The 23,696-nt window shown below is 44.0% G+C and overlaps 1 protein-coding gene across 3 annotated transcripts; it reads right to left on the bottom strand.

The window, feature by feature from the left end:
* Positions 1–1,090: 1,090 nt before the first annotated feature.
* RAB43 (RAB43, member RAS oncogene family) lies at positions 1,091–22,340 on the bottom strand. 3 transcript variants are annotated; one of them, XM_045024275.1, is made up of 3 exons: positions 22,014–22,339; positions 4,473–4,650; positions 1,091–3,270 (listed from the first exon to the last, which is right to left on the bottom strand). In XM_045024275.1, the coding sequence occupies exons 1-3, from the start codon at positions 22,230–22,232 to the stop codon at positions 3,017–3,019; spliced, it is 651 nt and encodes a 216-aa protein (XP_044880210.1). In that variant the 5' UTR covers positions 22,233–22,339; the 3' UTR covers positions 1,091–3,016. The 3 variants fall into 3 exon arrangements, with proteins under 3 accessions (XP_044880210.1, XP_044880209.1, XP_044880211.1); XM_045024274.1 differs by having other exon boundaries at positions 4,473–4,656; positions 22,014–22,337; XM_045024276.1 differs by lacking the exon at positions 1,091–3,270 and having other exon boundaries at positions 4,520–4,656; positions 22,028–22,340.
* Positions 22,341–23,696: the final 1,356 nt, after the last annotated feature.

Raw genomic sequence — 23,696 nt, 5'->3', positions numbered from 1 at the left:
AGCTACTCTAAAACTAAAGGACTATAGCTTTACAGGAAAATCCAAGAAGCTAAAGCATATCCTTCATTTGAAGGCCCAGTGAACAAACAACTGGTACTGCATTTTATAATAACTTCTGACTGAAACAGACTAAGCTCTGCAGGTGGATTCTTAAACTTCAACGCTGCAGTTGAAACACCAGGTGAACCATGGCAAAGGATTAAGAAAAAAATAAAGTGCTTGATTTATTTCTATTTGGTTGCTAAACATAGGTCAATATTAAAGAAACTCCCATGCTTTTATTCTTTAACATGTTGGGCTCAAATCTGCCTCCATTTATAGTGAGTGGCAAAACTTTCGATGACTGCAATGGGAATAGGGTCCAGGTCCTTTTTGGTTCTTGATGAGATATATAGCTCATCCAGGCCTAGAATGCATGATCTAAGCTACAGAGGATCAGCTGTGATCTAAGTAGTTTCAATACTCTTGTTTTTACATGCACATGAATTTTTACCAGCATGGTTTTAAGTATGTAACTTGGCACCAGTCCTGCAAATAATGGGACTGTGGATTGATGTAAAGGTCCATGTGTGGGCACACCAAATTGTTGGATTTGGGCCTATAGCTGTACACTAAAACATTATGATGACAAGACGCAAGGATTCTCTGGTTTAAGACCTTGTCAGCTTTTCTATCGTAAGCACTTCAGAAATGGACAGAATAACTCTACCCAGCCTATTCAGGCTGATCAACAATCAGAAGAGGATCTTAAATATATTTGCTATAGTACCTTTTCACTAGAAAAAAGATTTCAGGACTGAATTTTAGTTTTTAATCAGACCTCTTTTCTAGATTAATCTGACTCTTACCCCCTCTTTGGGAACAGAGTAGGAGGTTTGCTGTTTACTAACCGATACTAAGTTAATTGCCTGGAGTTTTGGAAAAACTCCATCTCCAGTGTTTAGTTTCTTCTGGGCACTCGGTGCCTCTTATCTTTGGATGTAGGAGACCCTGGAGTATCCTGGAAAACTGCCCTATTTAAAACCAAAACCCATATTTGTGCCTCATCCTGCATTTCCATATAAAATAGAAATGTGAAAACTGAACTAAATGTTTTAAGGCCCCTTTATTCTTACAACTATAAAATCTGAAGTCAAGTTTATCTTAAATCACAAGCACACAGTCTACAAAACATACATAATTCTTTAATCAACTACTTCAGTAGAAAATAGTTCAACATTTTCTGCAGGAAAATGATTTTTCTGATTAATCAACATTTAAAACAGGGTCCATGATATTAGCCCTTTCCTAGTTTCTTGGCTTTCATGCTATGTGTGTAATGGCCATAAGCTGTATTCCTGGTAATAACAATAATCCAAATATACCCTATCCTTTTAGGGTAAGACTTTCAAAAACAATGACTGATTTTGGGTGCCTTCATTTTTTTTTCTACAGGTGCAGCAACCTGAAACACCTTAACGAGACCTGATTTTTGAGGGTGGGTAATCAGCACTTCTGAAAATCAGGATCTTTTAAAATATCTAGAGTCAGGCACCCAAAATCACTATTCTGAAAACCTTGGCTTTAAACTGTAGATTTAAAAAAAATCCAGCTTCTGTTCCTTTTGTAAATCCCTGTTTGTAAGGTGCTTGAGAGAGTAAATCCAGGGATAGTTGCTGGCGTCAGCACTTTCTAACGGCAGACACAACATAAGCTCCTAATAAAGAGCTACATCTTTAAGCCAACTACTTAGCTGGGTTATTAAATCAATTTAATTAATAATGCAGACTTTTTGGTCAACAGTAACAAGATTTTTCTTGCTGAAGATCTGCAAGAAATGAAAATCAACTGGCAACTTGTGATTGTGAGAGAGGGAATCAGAGAGATCTCAATATTTTCCGATAGCCAAGAAATCATGTTTCATACAATCCTCAGCTAATTTGAAGTTCACCGTCCCATCAAATGCCCAGGCTGTAGTTAAAGAATGGGAAAGTCACAGTCACTTGTGCAATGAAACCTCTGGCCACAAAAACTAATGCTAATCACACGTGATTGGAATTAACGTTCTATGTGACCAGTTAGGCATAATACAGCACTCCAAAGTCAGTCATGGTTAGCAAAGTCTGTTCAAGGCTTCTCCAGTTCTTATTTCCAGTGGTGCTGTTCTTGAGTTATGGAATGAAATGACTAAAGCTGAGGGTAAAAACTCCGTGACACCAAGTTGGAAAAGGAACTATTCACTGTGCAAATAAGTAACAAAATAATCAAACCCCTCCTTCTCCAAGAGTGAATTTGAGTCAGTACATTTAATGTTTCTTATCTTGCTAAACAAGCAGGCAACCGGTATTGCTCAGGCTGATTTCACTATTTGAATGATGATTTTTTAAAAATCAGCACGACAGCCCACTTGGGCTTGTACCAACAGTATTTCGCAGTCCATGTGCCACATTTCACTTTCAAGGAGAGAGCTTCCACGGTGGTCCAGTGTCTTGGACAGGTGACTGCTGCCTGGTCCCGTGTTCAAAACATTCAAGCATTTTGATACTTGAAACACCTTTGCCACAGTCACTGTCTAATCTGTCTGGTGTATGTGGTCATTTGTGGAATGCTGAGAATTTAAAGATTCTATCAAGGCTGACTGACCTAAAAGCAAAAATAGTTACACCTTTGCCAGCTATCCCATACTGAAGGGTTTAGGACTTTAGGTATGTGGTGGTTTCTCATCTAGTTACCTTCCCCTGCCCTCCAACAAACAGATCCATGCTGCTTCACTCAGATTCATAACTTACTGAGGAGGCTGCAGCAAAGAAAATAATGGGGGCAAATACAGAGTAAATGTCAAGGAAGGTTGAACTTTTAGGTCTAAACCTCAACAAAGTCCCTTTTTAAAAGTAAAAGACAAAATCTTGATTGCATTGGTGTCTAACGTCTACAAAAATGCTGGTCTCTCAGGAGGATACAGCTACTGTGCTACTCAGCCTTAGGGGGAGACATCCCTCTAAATTCCAGAAAAGTCAGGGGTACCACCTAGCTTGTATCAGCAACCGCATGGCCCCCAGCCTTCTACTATGTCTTTGCTGTCAAGTTTGATGCTGTCTGTGTTTTTCTCATTGAACATGGGGCCTCCATGCCTTATCATGAGCTCCGTTGCCATCTTCACAAAAGCTTCCTCCACATTGCTGGAGTCTTTTGCAGACGTTTCTATGGCACAGATGATATCGTAGTGTTCAGCCAGATTCTGAGCCTCTTCCAGCTGAACCTCTCGAAGGTCACTTAAATCAGACTTGTTTCCTGGCAGAAGAAAGTGGAATTGTTTACAGATTAACTTTTTTATAATTATTTATGTCTGTGCAAATGTTCAGGAGGGGGCGTGAAGGAGAAAAGAGACAGTAGCAGGAACCATGGGAGTGGGGCAGGAGTTCAGCAGCAAGAGCCTTTGGTGAGGCAGGGAAAATGGGCTGGAGGTCAAAGCCAAAAACGTTGCAGGGGCGGGGAATAGGGAACGGAAGGTAAAAGTGAGAGCGAGTGCAAGCTGTTGGTCAGCCCACAGGAGCTGGATGCAGAACTCTGACCCATGCCATTATATAAAATTAAACTAACATTCACTCTTTGGACTCTAAGACTACAATTTAGTCTTCTGGTGCTTATCTAGCAGGCATGATGACACAGCCATTGCCCTTGAGAAATGAAATTACACACATGGACTGGCTTTTCAAAGATCAGGGGTGCAACTGTGTGACTAACATTCAACTTGCACATAGAATTGCGGTAACTGACAGTACAAATCAAGTGCACAACGGTGCATGCATTTTCACCTCTGCCTGACTTTGAAATTCAGATCTACAAGAACGACACTGAACAGTGAATGAAGTCAGAGAACGCAAGCTCTAGCAGGGTTAATAAAAAGTGAAGAGCAAAGGAAACCTCCTATCTAACATAATATGAACTCAATACATTTTAAACTTCCAGGAACTGTTGTTTGGTGTGTCTGTACCTTGCCTAGCACAATGGGGTCCTGGTCCATGACTAGGGATGCCAGATGGTATGTAATACAAGTAATAAATAATAACACAATGTGATGTAAATGGTATATGCTGGACTGAAGCCATGACTGAAGGAAGAGAAATACTGATTCAATTACCAATATACTCACCAGAAAATAAAGTATTTAAAGGACAGAATAGTAGGCTGTCAGTCTCAAAACTAGCCCCTTACAAGTTGGGACTAAACATGTATGCTGAGGCAGCGATGTCTAAACAGGAGAGTGGAACCCAGAAACCTCTGCATTAGAACCTTGTCTCTGACAATGGCTCCCCATAAACAAATAATTTAACTTTATTACGGCAGTTCTGACTTCTGTAAAAGGAGGATAAAACTCTTACCTGCCTCACAGAGGTGGTCTGAGTGGTTAGTGTTTGCACAGTGCTTTGATGCTGTATAGTTTTATTTGAATTCCTCACCCATCCAGAAAGGGATTAATTTTCCAAACTCACCAATCAGTAACTGTACTATGTTGGAACCAGCATACTTTCTCACATCCTCAATCCAGCGAGGAATGGACTGGAAAGAGCTTCTCTTGCTGATGTCGTAGGCTAAGATTGCTCCATTGGCGCTTCGGTAGTAGCTCTGTGTGATGGTTCGGAATCTTTCCTGGCCTGCTGTGTCCCAGATCTGCAACTAAACAAAATAAAACATGCAGTGAGATACTGGCTATTCACACATAGGGAACTGGTCTTGCTTTCCAGGTTAAGACCTTTCCTCCTGAATGAAATGTGGCTGGGTCAGGATTTAAACACACACTGAGCTCTGCTGGTTAACAAGACAGGAGTTGGTTCAGTGACCTTATAGAAAATCTATGCACAAATGTAGTGCTTTTTAAAATTTCTCTTAAAAATTTGTGTTCCTCAGCTGAGATGAGAATTATTTACTTGGTAGCATTTTCATACTTGGCTGCCTAAAGTTAGCACCAAAAGCCATAATTAGGCACTTATGCAAAAGTGACCTCGTTTTTAGGGATGCTAGTATTTCCAACTCCCTGTCAAGTCATAAGGAGCTCAGACTGCTCGGTACTTTGAAAAATCAGGCTAATTTTGCTTGGATATTTAAATATTTTACCTAAAAATCTTCCCTTTACACAACTAAGAAGATAAAGAGTGTCACAGAACTGAATGTCTGTCAGCCATCCTCTTCATTTAGGAGGCTGAACAGAAATTATGCACAGGTAGTAATAGGCCTGTCTAAACTGTAATGCTCTCGCTTAAATCCAGTAACATAGGAACTGCCATCCTATATCAGATTGACGGTCCATCTAGACTAGTACACAATGTCTGAGTAGCCAGCATGGGGTGCATCAGAAGAAAGTATAATAAAACTGATGGTGGACAGTACAGAATAACCTGCTCATGGAGAAAGTTTCTTCTTAAACCCTGTCACGTTGTGGTTGTCTCACTTCCTGAAGCATGAGAATTTATCCCATACAGCTTTTTAATTTAAAGTAACTGTGAATAGTCTCATTCACTATATAAATTTCTAATCCTTTTTGAATGTTATCAAGCTCAATATATAGTAGCAATGACTTGCACAGTATTTTCTTTTCAGTTTTAAATCTGTTGCCTTTCAATTTCATTGAATGTTTCCTTTTCCTTGTATTCTGAGGGGGCAAATGGGAGTGTCTAGTTTACTTTCTTTGTACTATTCACTGTATTATGTACCTCTAGCATGACTTCTCTTTTTTTTATCCCCTCTCTAAGGTAAACAGTCTCAGTCTTTTCAATCTCCCCAAGCATGAAAGTCTTTCAATTTCTGAGCCCTTCTATTTCTTTTAGATTCTTTTTGAGATGACATGACCAGAATGTAACACAGAAATCCTAGTCGGGATATACCCTGGATCAGTATTGTTTTCCATCCCATTTCTTATGCATCCTAACATTGTGGCTGCATTTTTTTGACCACTGCTGCATACCTGATCAGAGGTTTTGTTTTTGCTGTCTAGGATGCCCTGGTCTTTTTCCTAGGTGGTAACAGTTTATTTAGAATCCAGTAATATGTATATTAGTTAAAATTAATCCTTCCAATTAACAGGTTATTAGAAATCTTGGTTAGAGAGCATTTTTGGAGGAGTGGAGATGGGCAGAAGCTATATTAGAACACAACCAAGATGGAGAAGAACTCCAGGCAACGGTTGTAAATGATCTGGAAATGATGGATGCTATGTATGTGAGGCAGTAACTGGAGAGTTGTAGGTTATGTAGGTAGTTTGTGACTTACTGAGTGTCCACGGAGATTGAAGTGCTCTCCGACTGGTTTTTGAATGTTATAATTCTTGATATCTGATTTGTGTCCATTTATTCAAAAGTGTAACATTCAAAAACCAGTCGGACAACACTTCAATCTCCCTGGACACTCAATAACAGACTTAAAAGTGGCAATTCTTCAACAAAAAAACCTTCAAAAACAGACTCCAATGAGAAACTGCAGGACTGGAATTAATTTGCAAACTGGACACCATCAAATTAGGCCTGAATAAAGACTGGGAAACTAATTTCCCCCGACTGTTACTCACACCTTCTTGTCAACTGTTTTAAATGTGCCACCCTAATTACATTGCCCTCAATACCACTACAAAAGTGATTTTTCCTCCCTTGGTATTCTACTGTTGAGAATAGCCCACTTCCACTTTAATTGAATTGTCTTGTTAGCAGTGACCCCCTACTTGGTAAGGCAACTCCCATCTTTTCATGTACTGTGTATATATACCTATCTACTGTATTTTCCACTCCATGCATCTGATGAAGTGGGTTTTAGCCCACGAAAGCTTATGCCCAAATAAATTTGTTAGTCTCTAAGGTGCCACAAATACTTCTCATTGTTTTTGCTGATACAGACTAACACGGCTACCACTCTGAAACCTCCCTAAATTGTGTTGTTTCCTTCTAGAACAGGAGTGGGCAAACTTTTTGGCCCGAGGGCCACATCTGGGTATGGAAATTGTATGACGGGCCATGAATGCTCACAAAATTGGGGGCTGGGGTGCGTGAGGGCTCCAGCTGGGGGTGTGGGCTCTGCGGTGGGCCTGGGGATGAGGAGTTGGGGATGCAGGAGGGTGCTCCAGGCTGGGACCGAGGAGTTCTGAGGGCGGGAGGGGGATCAGGGCTGGAGTAGGGGGTTGGGGCACAGAAGGGGTCAGGGGGGCAGGCTCTGGGCAGCACTTACCTCAAGCAACTCCCAGAAACAGCAGCATGTCCCTCCTCCGGCTCCTATGCGGAGGCGTGGCCAGGCGGCTCTGCGCGCTGTCCTGTGTGCAGGCGCTGGCCCTGCAGCTCCCATTGGCTCTGGTTCCTGGCCAATGGGAGGGGCAGGAGCGGCGCTTGGGGTGGGGGCGGCGTGTGGTGCCCCCTGGCTGCTCCTATACGTAGTAGCCAGAGGGGGAACATGCCACTGCTTCTGGGAGCCGTGTGGAGTGGGGCAAGACCCCTACCTTACTCCCCAGCTGGAGCACCGGAGCGAGACAAGCCCAGACCCTGCTTCCTGGCGGGAGCTCGAAGGCCAGATTAAAACATCTGAAGGGCTGGATGTGGCCCCCAGGCCGCAGTTTGCCCACCTCTGTTCTAGAACCTCTTGGTCTTACTTCCCTAAATCCCTCTACATTCCTATACAAGGACTTAGGTAGCCTCTTGCAGGACCCTTACATTGCTGACTTTTTACCAATATTACAATGACTATAGGCTGTGCTGTGCATACGTGTGTGACTAATTTACCTTCCTTGGGATCTTGTATCTTATCAGCTGTATGTTGAATGAGGAAGGCTATTATTTTGACCAGCACAACTCACCTCTTTTAATTTAGAAAAATAAATAAATATTAGGGAAAAACTCACCTTGAAAATTCTAAAAATCAAACAACTTCATTTAAAAAAGTTAGAGTGGCAACACTGTTTTGTTTAGACAGCATCACTAGAAAACCCAAGCACTTCAAATCAAGGAAATTAATCGTTGATCCAAACCAAATGCAATTTTTTCCAATAGTCTCAAATACATATACTTCACAAAATCCTATTGAAAAAGAAACACGATGTACACATTAATAAGCCTCAAATGCAAGTCATATTTATAATTTTATGAGGAACTGACAGTTACATATTCTCCTGTTAAATTACATATGCAACATCATTGGCAAGAAACAGCAATTACAATTTCTTTACCAAAAATTCTACTCTTAAAAGTGACTGTTTTTCATTCAAAGTATCCTTGAAAAAAAATTTTAACACTAAAATCAAAATAAATACATAAAGGAACTATACAATCCAGGGATCAGTGTTAAGGATGTGATAACATATTTTTATATTTCATAACAATGTTGTGTTCACACAGGCATTATAAGATATGAAGCTCTTAACTATTTCCTTAAGTGCTTAGGTTTTGTAAATGATGTGATAAAGTGCATTTGTCACTTAGCAACCTTAACTGTTGTTTAAACAATTTTTGTTTTTGTAATTACACTGGCAACAACTCACATTATGACAGTGAAATAGAGAAGTTGGGGAATAAGGGTTCAATTCAACTGAATACATTGAAAAGTCCAAAACAGCTATATATTGAGAGACTGGCAGGACGTTTTAAAGCAATTATCACCAGGAGCAAGTGGGTACAGGGTAAAGGAGGGAGGATAAATAGTCACTGTTCTCAGGAAGTGTGATAGGATACTCTCATTGAACAAAGCAGAGGAGCTGCCCTTGTCGCTAGTCTTGTGATAGTAATTTTGCTACTGAATGCCTATTTATTACATGAGTTTGTTATTTTGGTCTGTTTTTTGCTTTGAGTTTTGTGGACACCACAGGCCTTAGCATTGGCTGGCACTGGACTACAATGTGCTAAACAGAGTGTACTACTTTGACAGACAACCACCTACTTGTACAGGAGCTACTCCTATTGCAAAAATAATGAGCATACTGTACACAAACTTAGCCTCACAAACAACAGAGGTTTCTCTGGTTCTTTATTGCTGCATAAAGTTTAATGGCTTGAATGCTGAACAACTACCAGGTAAACTGGGTAAAATGCACATCCAATGCTGTGCACGTACATAGGCATGTTACTTTGAACTATCCCACAGTGATGCTAAAGCAGCAGTGAAAGAGACACTTTTAAAGATCAGTGGAGAACCATCCCCCCTCAAACCCCTCTTTTTTCCCTTTCCTCCTTTAACATTTTGATAGCAGATGGATCAAAATGTTACCAAGAATTTACCAGCTGCAATTACAAACCACACAATCCAAAAGATGGCAGCACATCAGGTATCCCTCAGGGATCGATGTACTATCACCACTTAATATTACACAAGAAAACAGAATTGATTGTAAAGAAAGCCTGAGAATGGAAAAATACCATACCATCCACATATTTCAATTTGGATTTAGCAATTCCATATACATTAGGAAAAGGATTACCAATATTTAATGGAATCCATCAATAGTCTCTTGTTCTCTACAGCAAACTCTCTTCTAAGTAGTTATATCTAAAAATTCAACAGTTCGTTGTTTTTAGCATAAATTTAGTTTTTTCAATACCCATGTACTCATCAAATCTAAAGCTATTTTTATTTCTTACCAACACACACTGTGAAAATTCCCCTGCTAATATTCACATGGAGTTTCCAGTTCCTACCAGTTTCCATCTCCCAGTATGGTGAACTGGGTGCCTATTATAATATAAAAAACATTCAGAAGGGCTTGTTTTTACTTTTTTTGGTTGCAATCTTGCAAAACAGTAAATTATCTATCACAGGTGAGCTGGCAAGTAAAAAAATGTCAATGTTTAAAATGGCACCAGTCATGCATAGGAATACTGTGATGCAATGTCATACAGATGTCTTGTCACGACAGCCCTATACACTAAGGGCACATCTACACTGCAACTGGGAGGTGTAATTTCCAACTTGGGTACACATGTGTGTGGTAGGTCTGATTGAGCAAGCATGCTAAAAATAGCAATGTGGCTGTGGTGGCACTGGCAGTGGCTTGGACTAGCCACAAGTATGTACTTGGGTACCTAGCCTGAACCACTGTGGCCACACTGCTATTTTTAGCATGCTAACTTGATAAGAGCTAGCACATGTATTTCTCCCTGAGCTGGGAATTACCCCTCCCAGCTGCAGTATAGCTGTACCCTGAGTGTGCAGTGACATTTTTGCAACAACCATGTAAAACATTCCATTCTATATGTTTTTATACCATGCTCATCACCACAGTATTGGAGTTCCTTCCGGTAATGCATTAAACAATGAGACTAAGGCCAGGTTTACACTAAAAAGTTAGATTGACCTAGCTACATCGCTCAGGGGTATGAAAAATCCACACGTGTAAGCAGTGTACTTAGGCTGACTTAACCTCTGGTGTAGACAGTGCTAGGTCACCAGAAGAATTCTTCATTTGATCTAGCTATCGCCTCTCAGGGAGGTGGCCTGGAGAATCCCTCCTGTTGCTGTAGTGAGTGTCTACACTGAAGCGCTAGAGCAGTGCAGCTGCAGTTAGAATCATAGGACTGGAAGGGACCTCGAGAGGTCATCTAGTCCAGTCCCCAGCACTTATGCCAGGACTAAGGATTATCTAGACCGGGGTGGGCAAACTTTTTGGCCCGGGGGCCACATTTAGGTGGGGAAATTGCATGCAGAGCCATGAATGTAGGGCTGGGGCAGGGGGTTGGGGTGCGGGAGGGAGTGCGGGATGTGGAAGGGGGTGTGGTGTGCAGGAAGGGGCCCAGGGCAGAGGGTTGGGGTGCAGGAGAGGTGCGGGGTGTACAAGGGGGCTCAGGGCAGGGGGTTTGGGGTGCAGGAGGGGTTCGGGATGCGGGCTCTGGCCTGGCGCCGCTTACCTGGAGTGGCTCCAGGGTGGCAGCGGCATACACCGAGGCCAGGGCAGGCTCCACCAAAGCTCCCATTGGCCGCAGTTCTCCGTTCCCGGCCAATGGGAGCTTGGGGGGGGGTGGTGCATGCAGGCAAGGGCAGTGCACAGAGCCCTCTACCCCACTTCTCCCAGGGGCCGCAGGGACGTGGTGCCGGACGCTTCCAGCAGCGGCGCAGGGCCTGCAGCGCCACAGGGGTGGCAAGCCCGCAGGCCAGATCCAAAGCCCTGACGGGCCGGATCTGGCTCGCAGTTTGCCCATCCCTGATCTAGACAATTCCTGACAGGTGTTTGTCTAACCTGCTCTTAAAAATCTCCAATGATGAAAATTCCACAACCACCCTAGGCAATTTATTAAAGTGCTTAACGACCCTGACAGTTATGAAGTTTTTCCTAATGTCCAACCTAAACCTCCCTTGCTGCAATTTAAGCCCATTGGTTCTTGTCCTATCCTCTGAGGTTAAGAAGAACAATTCTTCTCCCTCCTTCTTGTAACAACCTTTTATGTACTTGAAAACTGTTATGTCCCCTCTCAGTCTTCTCTTTTCCAGACAAAACAAACCCAATTATTTTAATCTTCCCTCGTAGGTCATGTTTTCCAGACCTTTAATCATTTTTGTTGCTCTTCTCTGGACTTTCTCCAATTTGTCCACATCTTTCACCTAAAATGTGGTGCCCAAAACTGGACAAAATAGTCCAATTGAGACCTGATCAGCACAAAGTATAGCGAAAGAATTACTTCTCATGTCTACCTTACAACACTCCTGCTAATACGTCCCAGAATGATGTTCGCTTTTTTTGCAACAGTGTTACACTGTTGACTCATATTTAATTGTGGTCCATATTTAATTACCCCCAGATCCCTTTCTGTGGTACTCCTTCCTTGGCAGTCATTTCTCATTTTGTATGTTTGCAACTGATTGTTCCTTCCTAAATAGAGTACTTTCCATTTGTCCTTATTGAGTTTTATCCTATTTACTTCAGACCATTTCTCCAGCTTGTCCAGATCATTCTGAATTTTAATCCTATCCTCCAAAGCATTTGCAACCCCTCCCAGCTTGGTTTTGTCCGCAAACTTTATAAGTGTACTATCTATGCCATTATCTAAATCACTGATGAAGATATTGAACAGAACTGGACCCAGAACTGATCCCTGCGGGACCTAACTTGTTATGCCCTTCCAGCATGTCTGAGAACCACTGATAACTACTCTCTGGGAACGGTTTTTCAACCAGTTTTGCACCCACCTCCATCTAAGTTGCATTTCCCTAGTTTGTTGTGTTGCTGTAGCAGTTTAAATGTAGACATAGCCTCACATCTGTTTGTCCTCTCCCCAGGGCTAGAAGTGTATTCAGGGGAGTGTTCTGTTTTGGATTTTATATACATTACAAACACATTGCTGTATGTTTGTTAGAAAAGGCAAGGTCAAAGAAATGTGCCTTGCACTTAGAAAGAAAGATGGTGAGGTTTCTAATGATCCTTTGTTCGTTTGGGACGTAACTCCACACTCTTGAGCCAGTGTCACATTCCGGGGAGTAATCCAGATTAGTGAGGGGTTGTGTCACCACCTGCTCTGCAACTTTGGGTGCCTCACAATGCTTTGCTGCTTTAGCTCCCAACCTGAACCAGTCATAAACAGATGCAGGTAACACGCTGAGTGGCTGTATATCTGCAGCCTGCCAGCAACACTCCAGTCACACTCTGGCTTCCACCAATGCTGGTTACCACTTGCAGGGTGATCCCAACACACTTCCAGTCCTGGATTTTCCCAAAAACGTATGTTCTACTTTGTCCAGCTCTCTCCTAGACAGTTCAGATATTAGAAGTCTGTTACACCGGTATGGTGTCAATAAGCAACAGTTTGCTACTTTAACTGGAGTTACCCAAACAGTTCAGTTAAATCAAACCTAATTCAGCATTGTGTGTAAGAATAAGACAAATGTATTTAACTACCAATCCTTACCATATGTTCCCAGCAACAGGGCTGACCAAATTCTCAGGTCAGAACCCCTCCCCAAAGTCCAAAGCCTGGTTCTTTCGTCTTCTTGGGGCAGAGCACAAATACCTACGGTGTTTTCCCCCCTCACTTTTATACTCCAGTCATCCTTTGAAAAGCATTTTCCTGGGGGTTACCCCTAGATAAAGTTCCTTCCCACTGTGGGGACAGAGACATGGAGTCTCGTGGTAAATGAGCTTCCATGTTGTTTGTTAAAATGCAGATTGATCTGTTCCTGCCCCCTTTCATTGCCAAGAAATGATTACTTGAGTGGTGATTGCCAGTCAACGTTGAATCCACTTGGCTTGCGTCATTAACTTGTCTTTTGTCCTCGAGAAACAGGTTTAACCCCTCCCAAGACTTGTCTGGTAAATACATTTCAGTCATAATTTTATCTTATGTTCATAACTTTATATATAGTGTCACTGCACACATTTCACCACGATATTATTGACCAGTGAATTATTAGTTTTCAAATGATACCTCACAAGGCATATTTTGTATGAAGATTGTTACAGTGCTGTATAGGGTATGATTACATGGTGCACACGTGATTACTGGTCACAGCTAGCCTCTAAGAAAGTTCTGATTCAACTAACTGAAAATGGACAATGTTTCCATAATCTTGTCATTGAAGAAAATGGTAAGTTTCTCATTGGCCATAACAATACAGGATTAGGTCAACATATGTCATGCAATGTACATCTAGAAGAGAATTTTATTTGTGAAATCAGATAGCAAAATGAATATTTTTCAAGTTGTCCAGGACAGAATTTTTAGCACTGAGAAATATGTTGCATAGCAAAGGTTCATGTTGAACAAACACACACAAAACCCATGAAAATAAAGTTGTCTTGCCTCCCCTGCTCCCTATATAATTTACTAAGCACTGGCTTCCTTCCCACTCTGTATTCCTGTGATATCCCCACTCTGGCACTTTGAGTGCAGAAGGTAGGGGCCCGCAAGGATTTTAAAAATTAATATTTGCTACTCCAGGCTTGTATTAAATGCCCAAGGTTACAGTTTTTCTCTGACCTTAGCTTGGTAACTGCTGCCACCACCCAAATGCAAAACCCCCTTTGGAACCCAGGAAGACACACTTGGGAATTCCTTCTTGTGGGGTACCCTCAAGCCCTTTCACTCCCCCTCTGGGGAAGAGCTGAGAAAGAAAACAAAGGAAATTAGCTGTTGCCACCAGCTAATTCAGGGATTCTCAAACTGGGGGTTGGGACCCCTCAAGGGGTCGCAAGGTTATTACATGGGGGGTTGTGAGCTGTCAGCCTCCACCCCAAACCCTGCTTTGCCTCCAGTATTTATAATGGTGTTAAATATATAAAAAAGTGTTCTTAATTTATAAGGGGGGATCATACTCAGAGGCTTGCTATGTAAAAGGGGACACCAGTAAAAAAGTTTGAGAGCCACTGAGCTAATTAAACAACATGCACAAACCTCTTAGGACACCAAAAATCCAATCCTGTCCTTAAAAAAAAAAAAGGGGGTAAATTTTATTAAAAACAAAAAAGAGAAAGAAAATACATCTGGAACTTAGACTTTTGCTAGATTTTAAAAGAGCAATTCCAAAAATTAAGCACCCAAAACAGCTTTCTTGAGGGTTCACCTTAAAGGTTACAAGCAAACAAAAACATCTGGGGTGAGCACAGAGGAGTCCATTAGCCATAAGAAATAACAGAAATAAACCTAATCATGTCTTTCTAAACCAGGGGTTGGCAACCGGTGGCTCGCGGCTCGCCAGGGTAAGCACCCTGGCGGGCCGGCCCGGTTTGTTTATCTGCCGCGTCGGCAAGTTCGGCCGATCGCGGCTCCCACTGGCCGCGGTTCGCAGTCCCAGGCCAATGCGGGAGGCAGGAAGCCGCGGCCAGAACATCCCTCGGCTCGCGCCGCTTCCTGCCTCCCACATTGGCCTGGGACCGCGAACCGCGGCCAGTGGGAGCCGCGATCGGCCGAACTTGCCGACGCGGCAGATAAACAAACCGGGCCGGCCCGCCAGGGTGCTTACCCTGGCGAGCCGCGAGCCACCGGTTGCCGACCCCTGTTCTAAACATTCCTGATCTACTTACACATTTGGGAGTTCCAAATAAGTAGTTCTAGGTATGATCTGATGATTTATTATCATACCTGGCTTAAAGCTTCTCATAGCATAACTGCTCCCTGTTCCCCTCTTTCCTGGAGAAAAAACAACAGAGCAAAGGGGAAGTTTTTTCCCATTTTAAAAAGTTATAGCCTTCCCATTGGCTCTTTTGGTCAGGTGCCCACTCCCTTTCCTTCACCTGGGGGACTTTTTAAAACCCTTTACAGGTAAAGCAAGCAGTGAACAGCCACCAAGAGGGACTTTACAGCTAACTTGCTTGCTGGGTGTCCATAAAAGGGAGCTCCCCCCCCTCCCTTTATTTATCACAATTCCTAAAGAAGTAGGAGATAGTGGGGGGTGCATGTTCACTTTGTTTGTGCAACCGCATCAGTGATATTTCATCTCTAGGAAGTATTTAATTGTTTAGCACTACAAACACAGCAGGGGAGTTTGCATGTTATGAATCCCGCAGAGAGTAGAAACTTTCATATAATTTCTTTGGTAATGGATGCAAAGGGTGCTTCCTCCTAAGTGATTCTAAGCCAGTTTACCATGTTTAAGTCCTTTCATATCAAATGGCAAACAACAGTATAGATTTCAGTACACCAGCAAATTCCTGTATGTACTTGGAAAAAGCTTTATCAAAACAATTTTTGTAACTTAATCTGTATGATCTTTCCCAACAAGAACAAACCCAAGGTTTGAACAGGCAAGACCTCCTTTCCACTAATGCATTTCAGTTCAAAATTCTATTAATATACAGAATGGCTCATCCTGTCATGTGACATTCTAAAAGAAAAAAGGTGCCAGGCTGAATTCCAGTTTGTTGGGAACGTTGCACTCCTATTTTCTTCAATACCAGGGGTGTCAATTTCATTGAGGAGAGGGCCAAATTCTACCTTTGTTTATGGTCTGTGGGCTGGGGTAAAAAGAGATCCAGGGGAGAATATGGCCTATGTATAGATCTGCTTTGGTGGATCCCCACTGGCTTTTGTAGATCCCATTCTGAGATGATATCTCTCCCCCTGCATTGTAATGGGAACCTAGGCGCCTAACTTAGGGTCCGTGCAGGACACAACTATTTCTGTCCTTTGTTTCTCTTCCTTCCCTATCTTTGTGTCTCATCTGTTCTTCCCTCTATTTCTTTCTGTGCTGCAACTCCCAAATCATAACCCCTGTGATCTTCACCCCCTTCCACCGTTCCAATTGATTAAATGACCAGCGATTAAATAGTTCATGTTGCCACTGATGTGTGAAGTCATTAGGCTTTAGAACTGACACTCCAGATTGGGATGAGGAATATGTAACACCTAAATCACGGTATGATGAGGTTTACAGACCTCTCGCTGAGACTCAGGGAGTGATGGAGCAGTACTGGTCCAAGATGACCCTGCTTCTCAGCTGCAGCAGAGCATGCTCCAAATGTAAGACCTGCTCAAATGGGGACTTTGGCAGGGGAAGAGTGAAGAAGAGGTTGTCTGCAGGAAGGAAGCCAGTTAGTAGCTTCTGGGGCAGAGAACTTTACAGGGAAAGGCTCTGGACTGTGGGCAGGGGCGGCTCTAGGCACCAGCAAACCAAGCTGTTGCCTAGGGCGGCCAAATCTAGGGGGCGGCAGGCTGGGCCGGTGGACCTGCCGCAGTCATGCCTGCGGGAGGTCCACCGGAGCCGCGGACGAGCGGACCTGCCGCAGGCATGACTGCGGAGGGGGCGCTCGTCCCGCGGCTCGGCTGGACCTCCCGCAGGCATGACTGCGGCAGCTCAAGCGGAGCCGCCGGACCCGCGAACCGTCCGCAGCCGTGCCCGCGGGAGGTCCGCTCGTCCCGGGGCTCCGGTGGACCTGCCGCGGGAGCTCAACCGGAGCCGCGGGAAGTGGGGACCCGCCGCGGGACCGAGGAAGGGCGGCGCAGCACACCGCGCTGCTTGGGGCAGCCTATTTTCTAGAGCCGCCCCTGACTGTGGGTAAGGCCTGATTGGGCAGCCAGGGGCCGCCTGACCCCACTTTCTCTTGTCTTCTATCTCCCTGATAAGGAGCAATAAATGGACACTGAGAAGGGAGCTCAGAAGCTCCCACTGACTATCTGAATAGTTGAGACTGTCTGAGGCTGAGCAATCCTCTGCTGGGAGGGAAGCAGAGTGCTGTGACCACACCCCAAACAGAGGAGAGAAGAGAACAGGGGAGGTAGGAAGTGACCTAGGGAGGTTTGCCTGCAGTATTAGCTAGAGGGGACTGACAGGTGGTGGAGAGGGAGGGCCTGGGTTCCCCCATCCTTCCCTCTGTCCTTTGTTTGACTGAAGGACCCTGAGATCGCTGGGGGATGATAGATTTTCACTCAGCTGCAATGCCCTTAGGTTGCCCAATAAAGCCATCCTAGGACTGTGGGGACTGTTGAACTGCAGCCTGCCCACTAGGCATGCTGGTCCCTAAGTGATGTCCACTACACGCTGTTTCAGGCTGTCTGAAGATTCAGGCAGATGTCACTGCACTAGTTGGTAGCATTTGGAAGACTGTCACTGCAGCCACAAGGGCTGAAACTTCCTTTTTTCTTTTTAAATGAAAGCTGAGAATTGAAATATATGCCCTGTGATCCACACAGAAGCATCATGTAGGCAGAATCCAGCCCATGGGCCTATGTTTGACACCTTGGCTCTACATGTGTGAGCTCCACAATTGTGAGTACATTATGTAATACATACATAAACTGATGATGAAATAATCAATTAATTCTTAAATGAGACAAAGCCCAATAACCAAAATGTTGAAGATCTGAATTTTTTCAAAATATTTAGCAAACCAAGGAAACCCATGAAATCACATCAAAAGGACTTGAAGGAAATCATCATACTGACTCCAGTCCTTTAGACCTCATTGAGACGGTCTCCTTTAACTGTATCACACTCTCATTTTCCCTATCTCATTGACATAATAGATTTTATCAGCTCTGTATTTTTTTTTATTGTAAGCTCTTGGACAGAGTCTGTGCCTCCTTTTATGTTTGGAAAATGACTCACACATTGTGGATGCCATTGAAAGTAATGAATAATTTGAAAAAGCCACGGCAGTCTATCATACCAAGGGAGCCTTTGTCATGGATCGATTCATACATTGTAACTCTGTGTTCTAAAAATCTTTAGCTATTTTGCAATTAAATATCAGCTATTTGGTTATCTGACAGTGCCCTAAACTGGGTGATTAGGCAGAAATTAAAAAACTGTCAAATGAAGGACTGGGTAGCTCTGGGGAGACTACTCCTGAGGCTGGTTGATGGCTTTTTCAACATGTGAATTAATAAGTCCGGTACGCCATAAAAAAGGATTCGCATTACAAAAGCTAGTTTCCTGGTTTAAAAAAAAAGCTTCTCTCTTTTCTGTTGCTTTAAGAAAGACAAACAGGGGGAACTGACTACACAAAAGAAATAGTAATATTAACTACATACAAAGTGCTATCAAATGAACAAAGTAAGCAAATGGGGGGGTATTCACTAATCTTTCAGTTATTACAATCTTAATTGGTACTTTTAACAACAGTTGCTAAAGTTTTTAGAAGTGTAATTCATAAACTGTTGTCCCTTTAAGGGACAATTGTCAGTCTCACAGACTAATGCCCTGATCTCTCATTCAAATCTTTGCAGTCAGATTTCTGAAGATAGAGATCTAGAGGTGTGCCTGCACAGATACAACAACAGAATTGGGGCCTCTGCTGTTTAGGGTAAACTTATTTTATAAATGAAAGCTTCAGATACCCAACCTCAGAGCTTGTGTTGAATGGACAGTTACAGGCAAATTAACTTTGCCTGCTCATCTGAGGGCCACTACTTTTTCTGAACGATTACCCTGCTATTGCTTTAATTTTGGCATTGACTGTTTAAATGAGAAGATTGAGGGGTTCTATTTAGGACACAGCAACTTAAGGAAATCCAACAGGTGTTTATGCAGAACTTTAAAATGTGTATCAGCTGATATGTGCTTTTCTCACAAACCAGTACGTAAGTGTAGTTTTTAAAACGGCCAGTCTAACAACTAATCCCAAAGATTAATGTCAGATTTAATTCATGTTTTTTGTAAATTTTCTGCCAAAATAAATCACTGTTAGGTAACCTAAGGGAACTTCCACCTGTGTAAATACATAAAGATAAACAAAGGAAATGTTGCTACCATGCTAATAAGGACTTGTGGATTTGTATTTTGTTCTCTCTCAAAAGCTTTCTATTGCTCACTCAGAACAAACTACTGTTTTATTGATGGGAGTGTTACCATTTACTTCAATAGGGAGCAGTTAGACCAATGCTGAACACTCTTAAAATCCCACCATCTGTCCTCATGGGTTTTAATCTGGTTAGAGGGATACAGTTAGGTCTTGTATACTATACTTGTATACTACAACTTTTAACCATGCTGCACTGGGTTGCCTGGCACTGTTGTTGCTAGAAATCGGGCCTATGTTTTTCATCTTTAATAGAGTTGGTTGGAAAAAAATCAGATGAAATGTTTAGCAGAGACTGGTTTTTGACCATTAAGTTCCAGTCAGGCAGGTTTCCTATATATGCTGATCTTATATAGTCAGAATAAGGAATCCTCCCATCATAAACTGCACTGAAACTAAGTTTGTTAAATATGTACGGCCTATGAGCTTCATGATGTCTCATTTAAATCCAAGTTGTAAGTGTCATTACAAAATGAAAATAAAATGCCTCCCTATTCTCAGCCTCCTGTAACATGCTGAACAAACCTATTTAGATTAGATCCTCAAGAGCTGAACACCTCTAGGTAAGTTTCGAATCCAGAGCTGGATCCAAATTTCACAATCAGTCACTATCTCAATAGGCCAAACAAAAGACCCACATCCAAACATTTTCAAGTTTTGGGCATGTTCTGATCTTTGGCTCCATCTCTAATTCAGACCAAAATGTAGTGCCAACTAAGTTATGTCTACTAGCTGGATCTATTAGTACACCTTACTAAATAAATACTGTAGATTAATTTGCCTGCTTGTAATGCCTATTGGTGCTGAATTAAAGATTCTTTTTCTTTTTGTCAGTACTTCTGCAGTACCTAAGGGTCTGGTTTAGTCCCTGAGCTGGAGCTGCCCAATTCTCAGTTTCCCTAGCAGAGACACCTGGCACGAGAGACACATTTGTCACTTTGTGTGTGTCTGGCGTTTAAATTGAGCCAAGTTTCAATCTTAGAGGGGAAAACCCCACTTCCTGTGCCTCCTAACTTGGTGAAAAGCAAGAAAGAGGAACTAATATAAGATTAAAAAAACCCAAAATGATACTTTTTGCAGGGTGACTTGAAACATGAACTGCTTACCCCAGCTGTTCAGACAGAACTGGAACCAGAAAGACAAAACACCTGCCAAGGAAGTAAATGACCTAAACTTTGAGCTGTCCATAGAAACCATACTCCTTACTGTAAGCTCATCAACCCTCTCCTCCCAATAACCTTGATCATTCTCTTCTGTCACTTTTTTCGTACTTGCTAGGATTGTTGCCCTCTCTCCTCACCAAAGCTACTCTGAAGGAAGAAGCATTGATTAGAGGACCTGGCCCCCTACCTTGGCACACAGCTGCGAGACAGACCAAAATACAATTGTAATTACCATATTTATATAACTCTTTCATATTAAAGAGGCCCTGACTCTAGGCTGTGACCAAACTGAGCTCTGCTCAGCCCCTGGGTGAAAGGGAAGGAAATGAGCAAAGATGGCTGCATACTACCTGGATTCTGGAGGTAACTGGGCTAGTCCACAGAATAAATTAAGCAGCCCCATAGGCTGTTCAGCATCAAAGAATAAACAGTTGGAGTGCAGTGTGCTTTCCCTCTTCTGAATTGCCCCAAGAGATGGTCTGGATACAATGGAGCTATTTCCCAGTGGGTAGCTATGCCAGTTTTGTGTGGCACCTGTATGCCCACAGAGCTGATATACACAGGATGAGCAGGGTCCAGAATTAAGGCCACCGAATCATTCTATTTTGTAAAAAGGATCCTCCAAGTGGCTTTGTGTGTGGTTCTTTGTACACTGGGATCTCAATGTGACAAAGTGCTTAGAAAAAAATCTAAGTTTCAAATTAACTACCAGCCCTGCAACCTCAGACTGGGATCTGAAATTCAAACTGTGTTTTTTCTAGCTTGAGCATTATCATCAATAACCAGAACCGACTGAGATTCTTTATTATAGTCAGTTGTACCTGACCTGTCTTGACGATTCTGCAGTTAGAACTTAACTGATACTGCTGAGAGGTGAGCAGAAATCAGTCCAGTTCACTGTGCCATAGTTGACTCCTAAGTGGTAAATGCAATAAAGATAAACTTATTTTTGTCACACACATAGGCAGTAGATCTTTAGAGTAAAATAAGGTCTCACTTCTGAACACAACAGCACTTTTAACTGTCTGCACAAACTTGCATAGGGATCCCAGCACAGAGCACTGAAATGCAGCCACCTCTGCAGGGAGCGGTGGCAGTTGTTTCATGGCAATGCTATAGCTAAGTTTAGAAAAAGTATACACATTGTTTGTAGGGATCTCACTGCAGAGGGAGAGGTGGAGTGAACAGGCATGGGGCAGTAATATGCCAGGGCTGTGATGTTTGCTGCCAGCCAGGATATCCTCTTCCTCTCCCCATCCTCCAATAACGGCGCTGGTTTCTCTGTCAGGGCAGCTCAGCGCTTACGTGACAGCCATCCTACAGGCTCCAGTGCTCTCTCCACCTCTGCTCAGGTGACCACATGCTACCACCAAACAAAGGCCACTCTATGAAATGCAGAATACTGTTTTGACAGCTGTCTCCCTCCCTTCCCCTGCCCATGTTCTACTTATGGCAGAAACCCCCACCTCTGGGTGCCAGTCTTGGCTGGAAACCAGGCTGCTCGGATCACAGGCTGCTGAGTGCCCCAGGGCGGATATGGGTCCTGGCTTTTTAGGAACCACCTGAGGGGCATCACTTCGGATACAGGGCAGGGGTGGTCCCTCTGCAGAGCTGCCACCTGTGCCCCCTGGACTCCCCCCATGGCTCTGGGGCTCTCTCCCGCCTGCAGCCCCGCGGCTCCGGCCCACCTTGACCCGCTTGCCCTGGATCTCCAGGCTCTTCATGGTGAAGTCCACGCCGATGGTGCTGCCCTGGCGCTCGGCGAAGGCCCCGGTTTTGAAGCGCTGCACCAGGCAGGTTTTGCCTACGCTGGCGTCCCCGATCAGCACCAGCTTGAAGAGGAAATCGTAGCGCTCCTCCGGGTCCGGGCCGGGGCCTGCCGCCCCCAGCGTCGGGGGGCCGGGCATGGCCTGGCCGGGCTCGGCTCCCTCACCCTCCGCAGCGGGGACCCGGGCTCTGCGCAGCGCCCGTCGCTCCGGGCCTCAGCGCCCGGCCGCCAGCGCCCGCCCTGCCGGGCCGGGCCTCGTCTCGGACCCGCCTCTGCGCCCGCCCTCCCTAGCATGGCCCCGTCAGCCGGAGCGTGCTCGTCACCAGCGCCCGCCCGCCGCGGGGGCCCAGGGAGCAGAGCCCGGGGGGCGCTGGCGGGCCCCGCGGAGAGGGGGCGGCTCTGGCCTTAGCCCGATGCGTGGCAGAAAGGGAGCAGCCGCCTGTTAGGGCCCTGACCCAGCCACCGGCCCCTCCGGGGTTGCCGGCTTCTAGGCGTAGTTTGGGATTTTAAAAGATAAGCCCACGTGCCCCTTGGCACACACAGAGCAGAGGCATGAAACGGGGGGAGCTGCCCGCACCAAGCATGTTTCTGATTAGTACTGTAGTAACACCAACATGGACCAGGACTCCATTGTGCCAGGCCTTGTGCAAACCCAGAAGGAGGAGAGCTGCCCCCCTGGGCGTTTACAATCTGTCATCATCAGAGTTGCTCCATGGCCATCTGGTTACTGGCTTTTGAAAGTATGGTCCAGATTCTCTGCTGGTAACCTAAAGATGATGCTGTGCCCCTTTACACCAGCAGACAACAGGGCCCTAGTTTTGTTGTTGAGTAATTCAGGTGGGACAGCAATGGATACAGTAGGAGGGAAAACACTATTTAATCTAGGATGCACATTACTTTTCTCCTGAATATCATTCCCAAACAATTAATAAATTACACCACACAGAGTATCTTTTTTTTTTAACAGTATTCACAGGTGGGTCATAATTGGAAACAGACATTTTCTAAAAAGATAGTTTCATCCCAAAAAATTAAATTAGTATAACTTTAAAGCTAAACAGTAGCTCCTTCAGAAGGGAATAGTAATTCTTGATTGTGAGATGATGCACCAGGCAAAAAGTGCTCCCCCTTACGACAAGCGCAGAGAATAGGTGGGGAAAACTGTTTGTATGTGACAGATGACAGAGAAGTGTGTCAGAAACTGTCCCCAGATTATCATCAGCTCAGGTCCAGAGGATGCAATTTCTGAGGGAAGCCAATGAAGTGTGTCAGAAATTGTATCCCCTGGAATATAGTTGAGGATAAGATGGGGGTGGCGCCCATCCTTAAGAAACTATATCACCTCAACCAGGGGCTGAGGAAACAGGAAAGCCAGATGCAATTTCTGACAGTGTTCCCTCTAGAAATTGTATCCTCTGAATCAGGGCTGAGCAAGATGCAAATTTTGATGAGGGTGCAAAAACAGATGTATAACCAGATGCAAAATCGGACAAGATGCTTGTTCTGACACTGCACCTGGCCTCTGCCCTTCCCAACCCTGCCGTCCTGCCATTCTTGAGTACCCAACTCAGCAGCCCCCATTGGTCTTTACATCACCCTTAAC

This window comes from Mauremys mutica, chromosome 7 (genome assembly GCF_020497125.1).
Source record: "Mauremys mutica isolate MM-2020 ecotype Southern chromosome 7, ASM2049712v1, whole genome shotgun sequence".
Taxonomy (NCBI): domain Eukaryota; kingdom Metazoa; phylum Chordata; order Testudines; family Geoemydidae; genus Mauremys; species Mauremys mutica.
The sequence above is the reverse complement of the archived record's forward strand: the minus strand, read 5'-3'. Positions and strand labels throughout refer to the sequence as shown.

Excerpts from the sequence above, each read along its gene's own strand:
- RAB43 (XM_045024274.1), bottom strand. The coding sequence starts at position 22,232 with ATGCCCGGCCCCCCGACGCTGGGGGCGGCAGGCCCCGGCCCGGACCCG. Across the intron at positions 4,657-22,013 it reads TCCAGGGCAAGCGGGTCAAG|TTGCAGATCTGGGACACAGC; the intron begins GTGGGCCGGAGC and ends TATTTTGTTTAG. Across the intron at positions 3,271-4,472 it reads CATAGTACAGTTACTGATTG|GAAACAAGTCTGATTTAAGT; the intron begins GTGAGTTTGGAA and ends TTCTTCTGCCAG.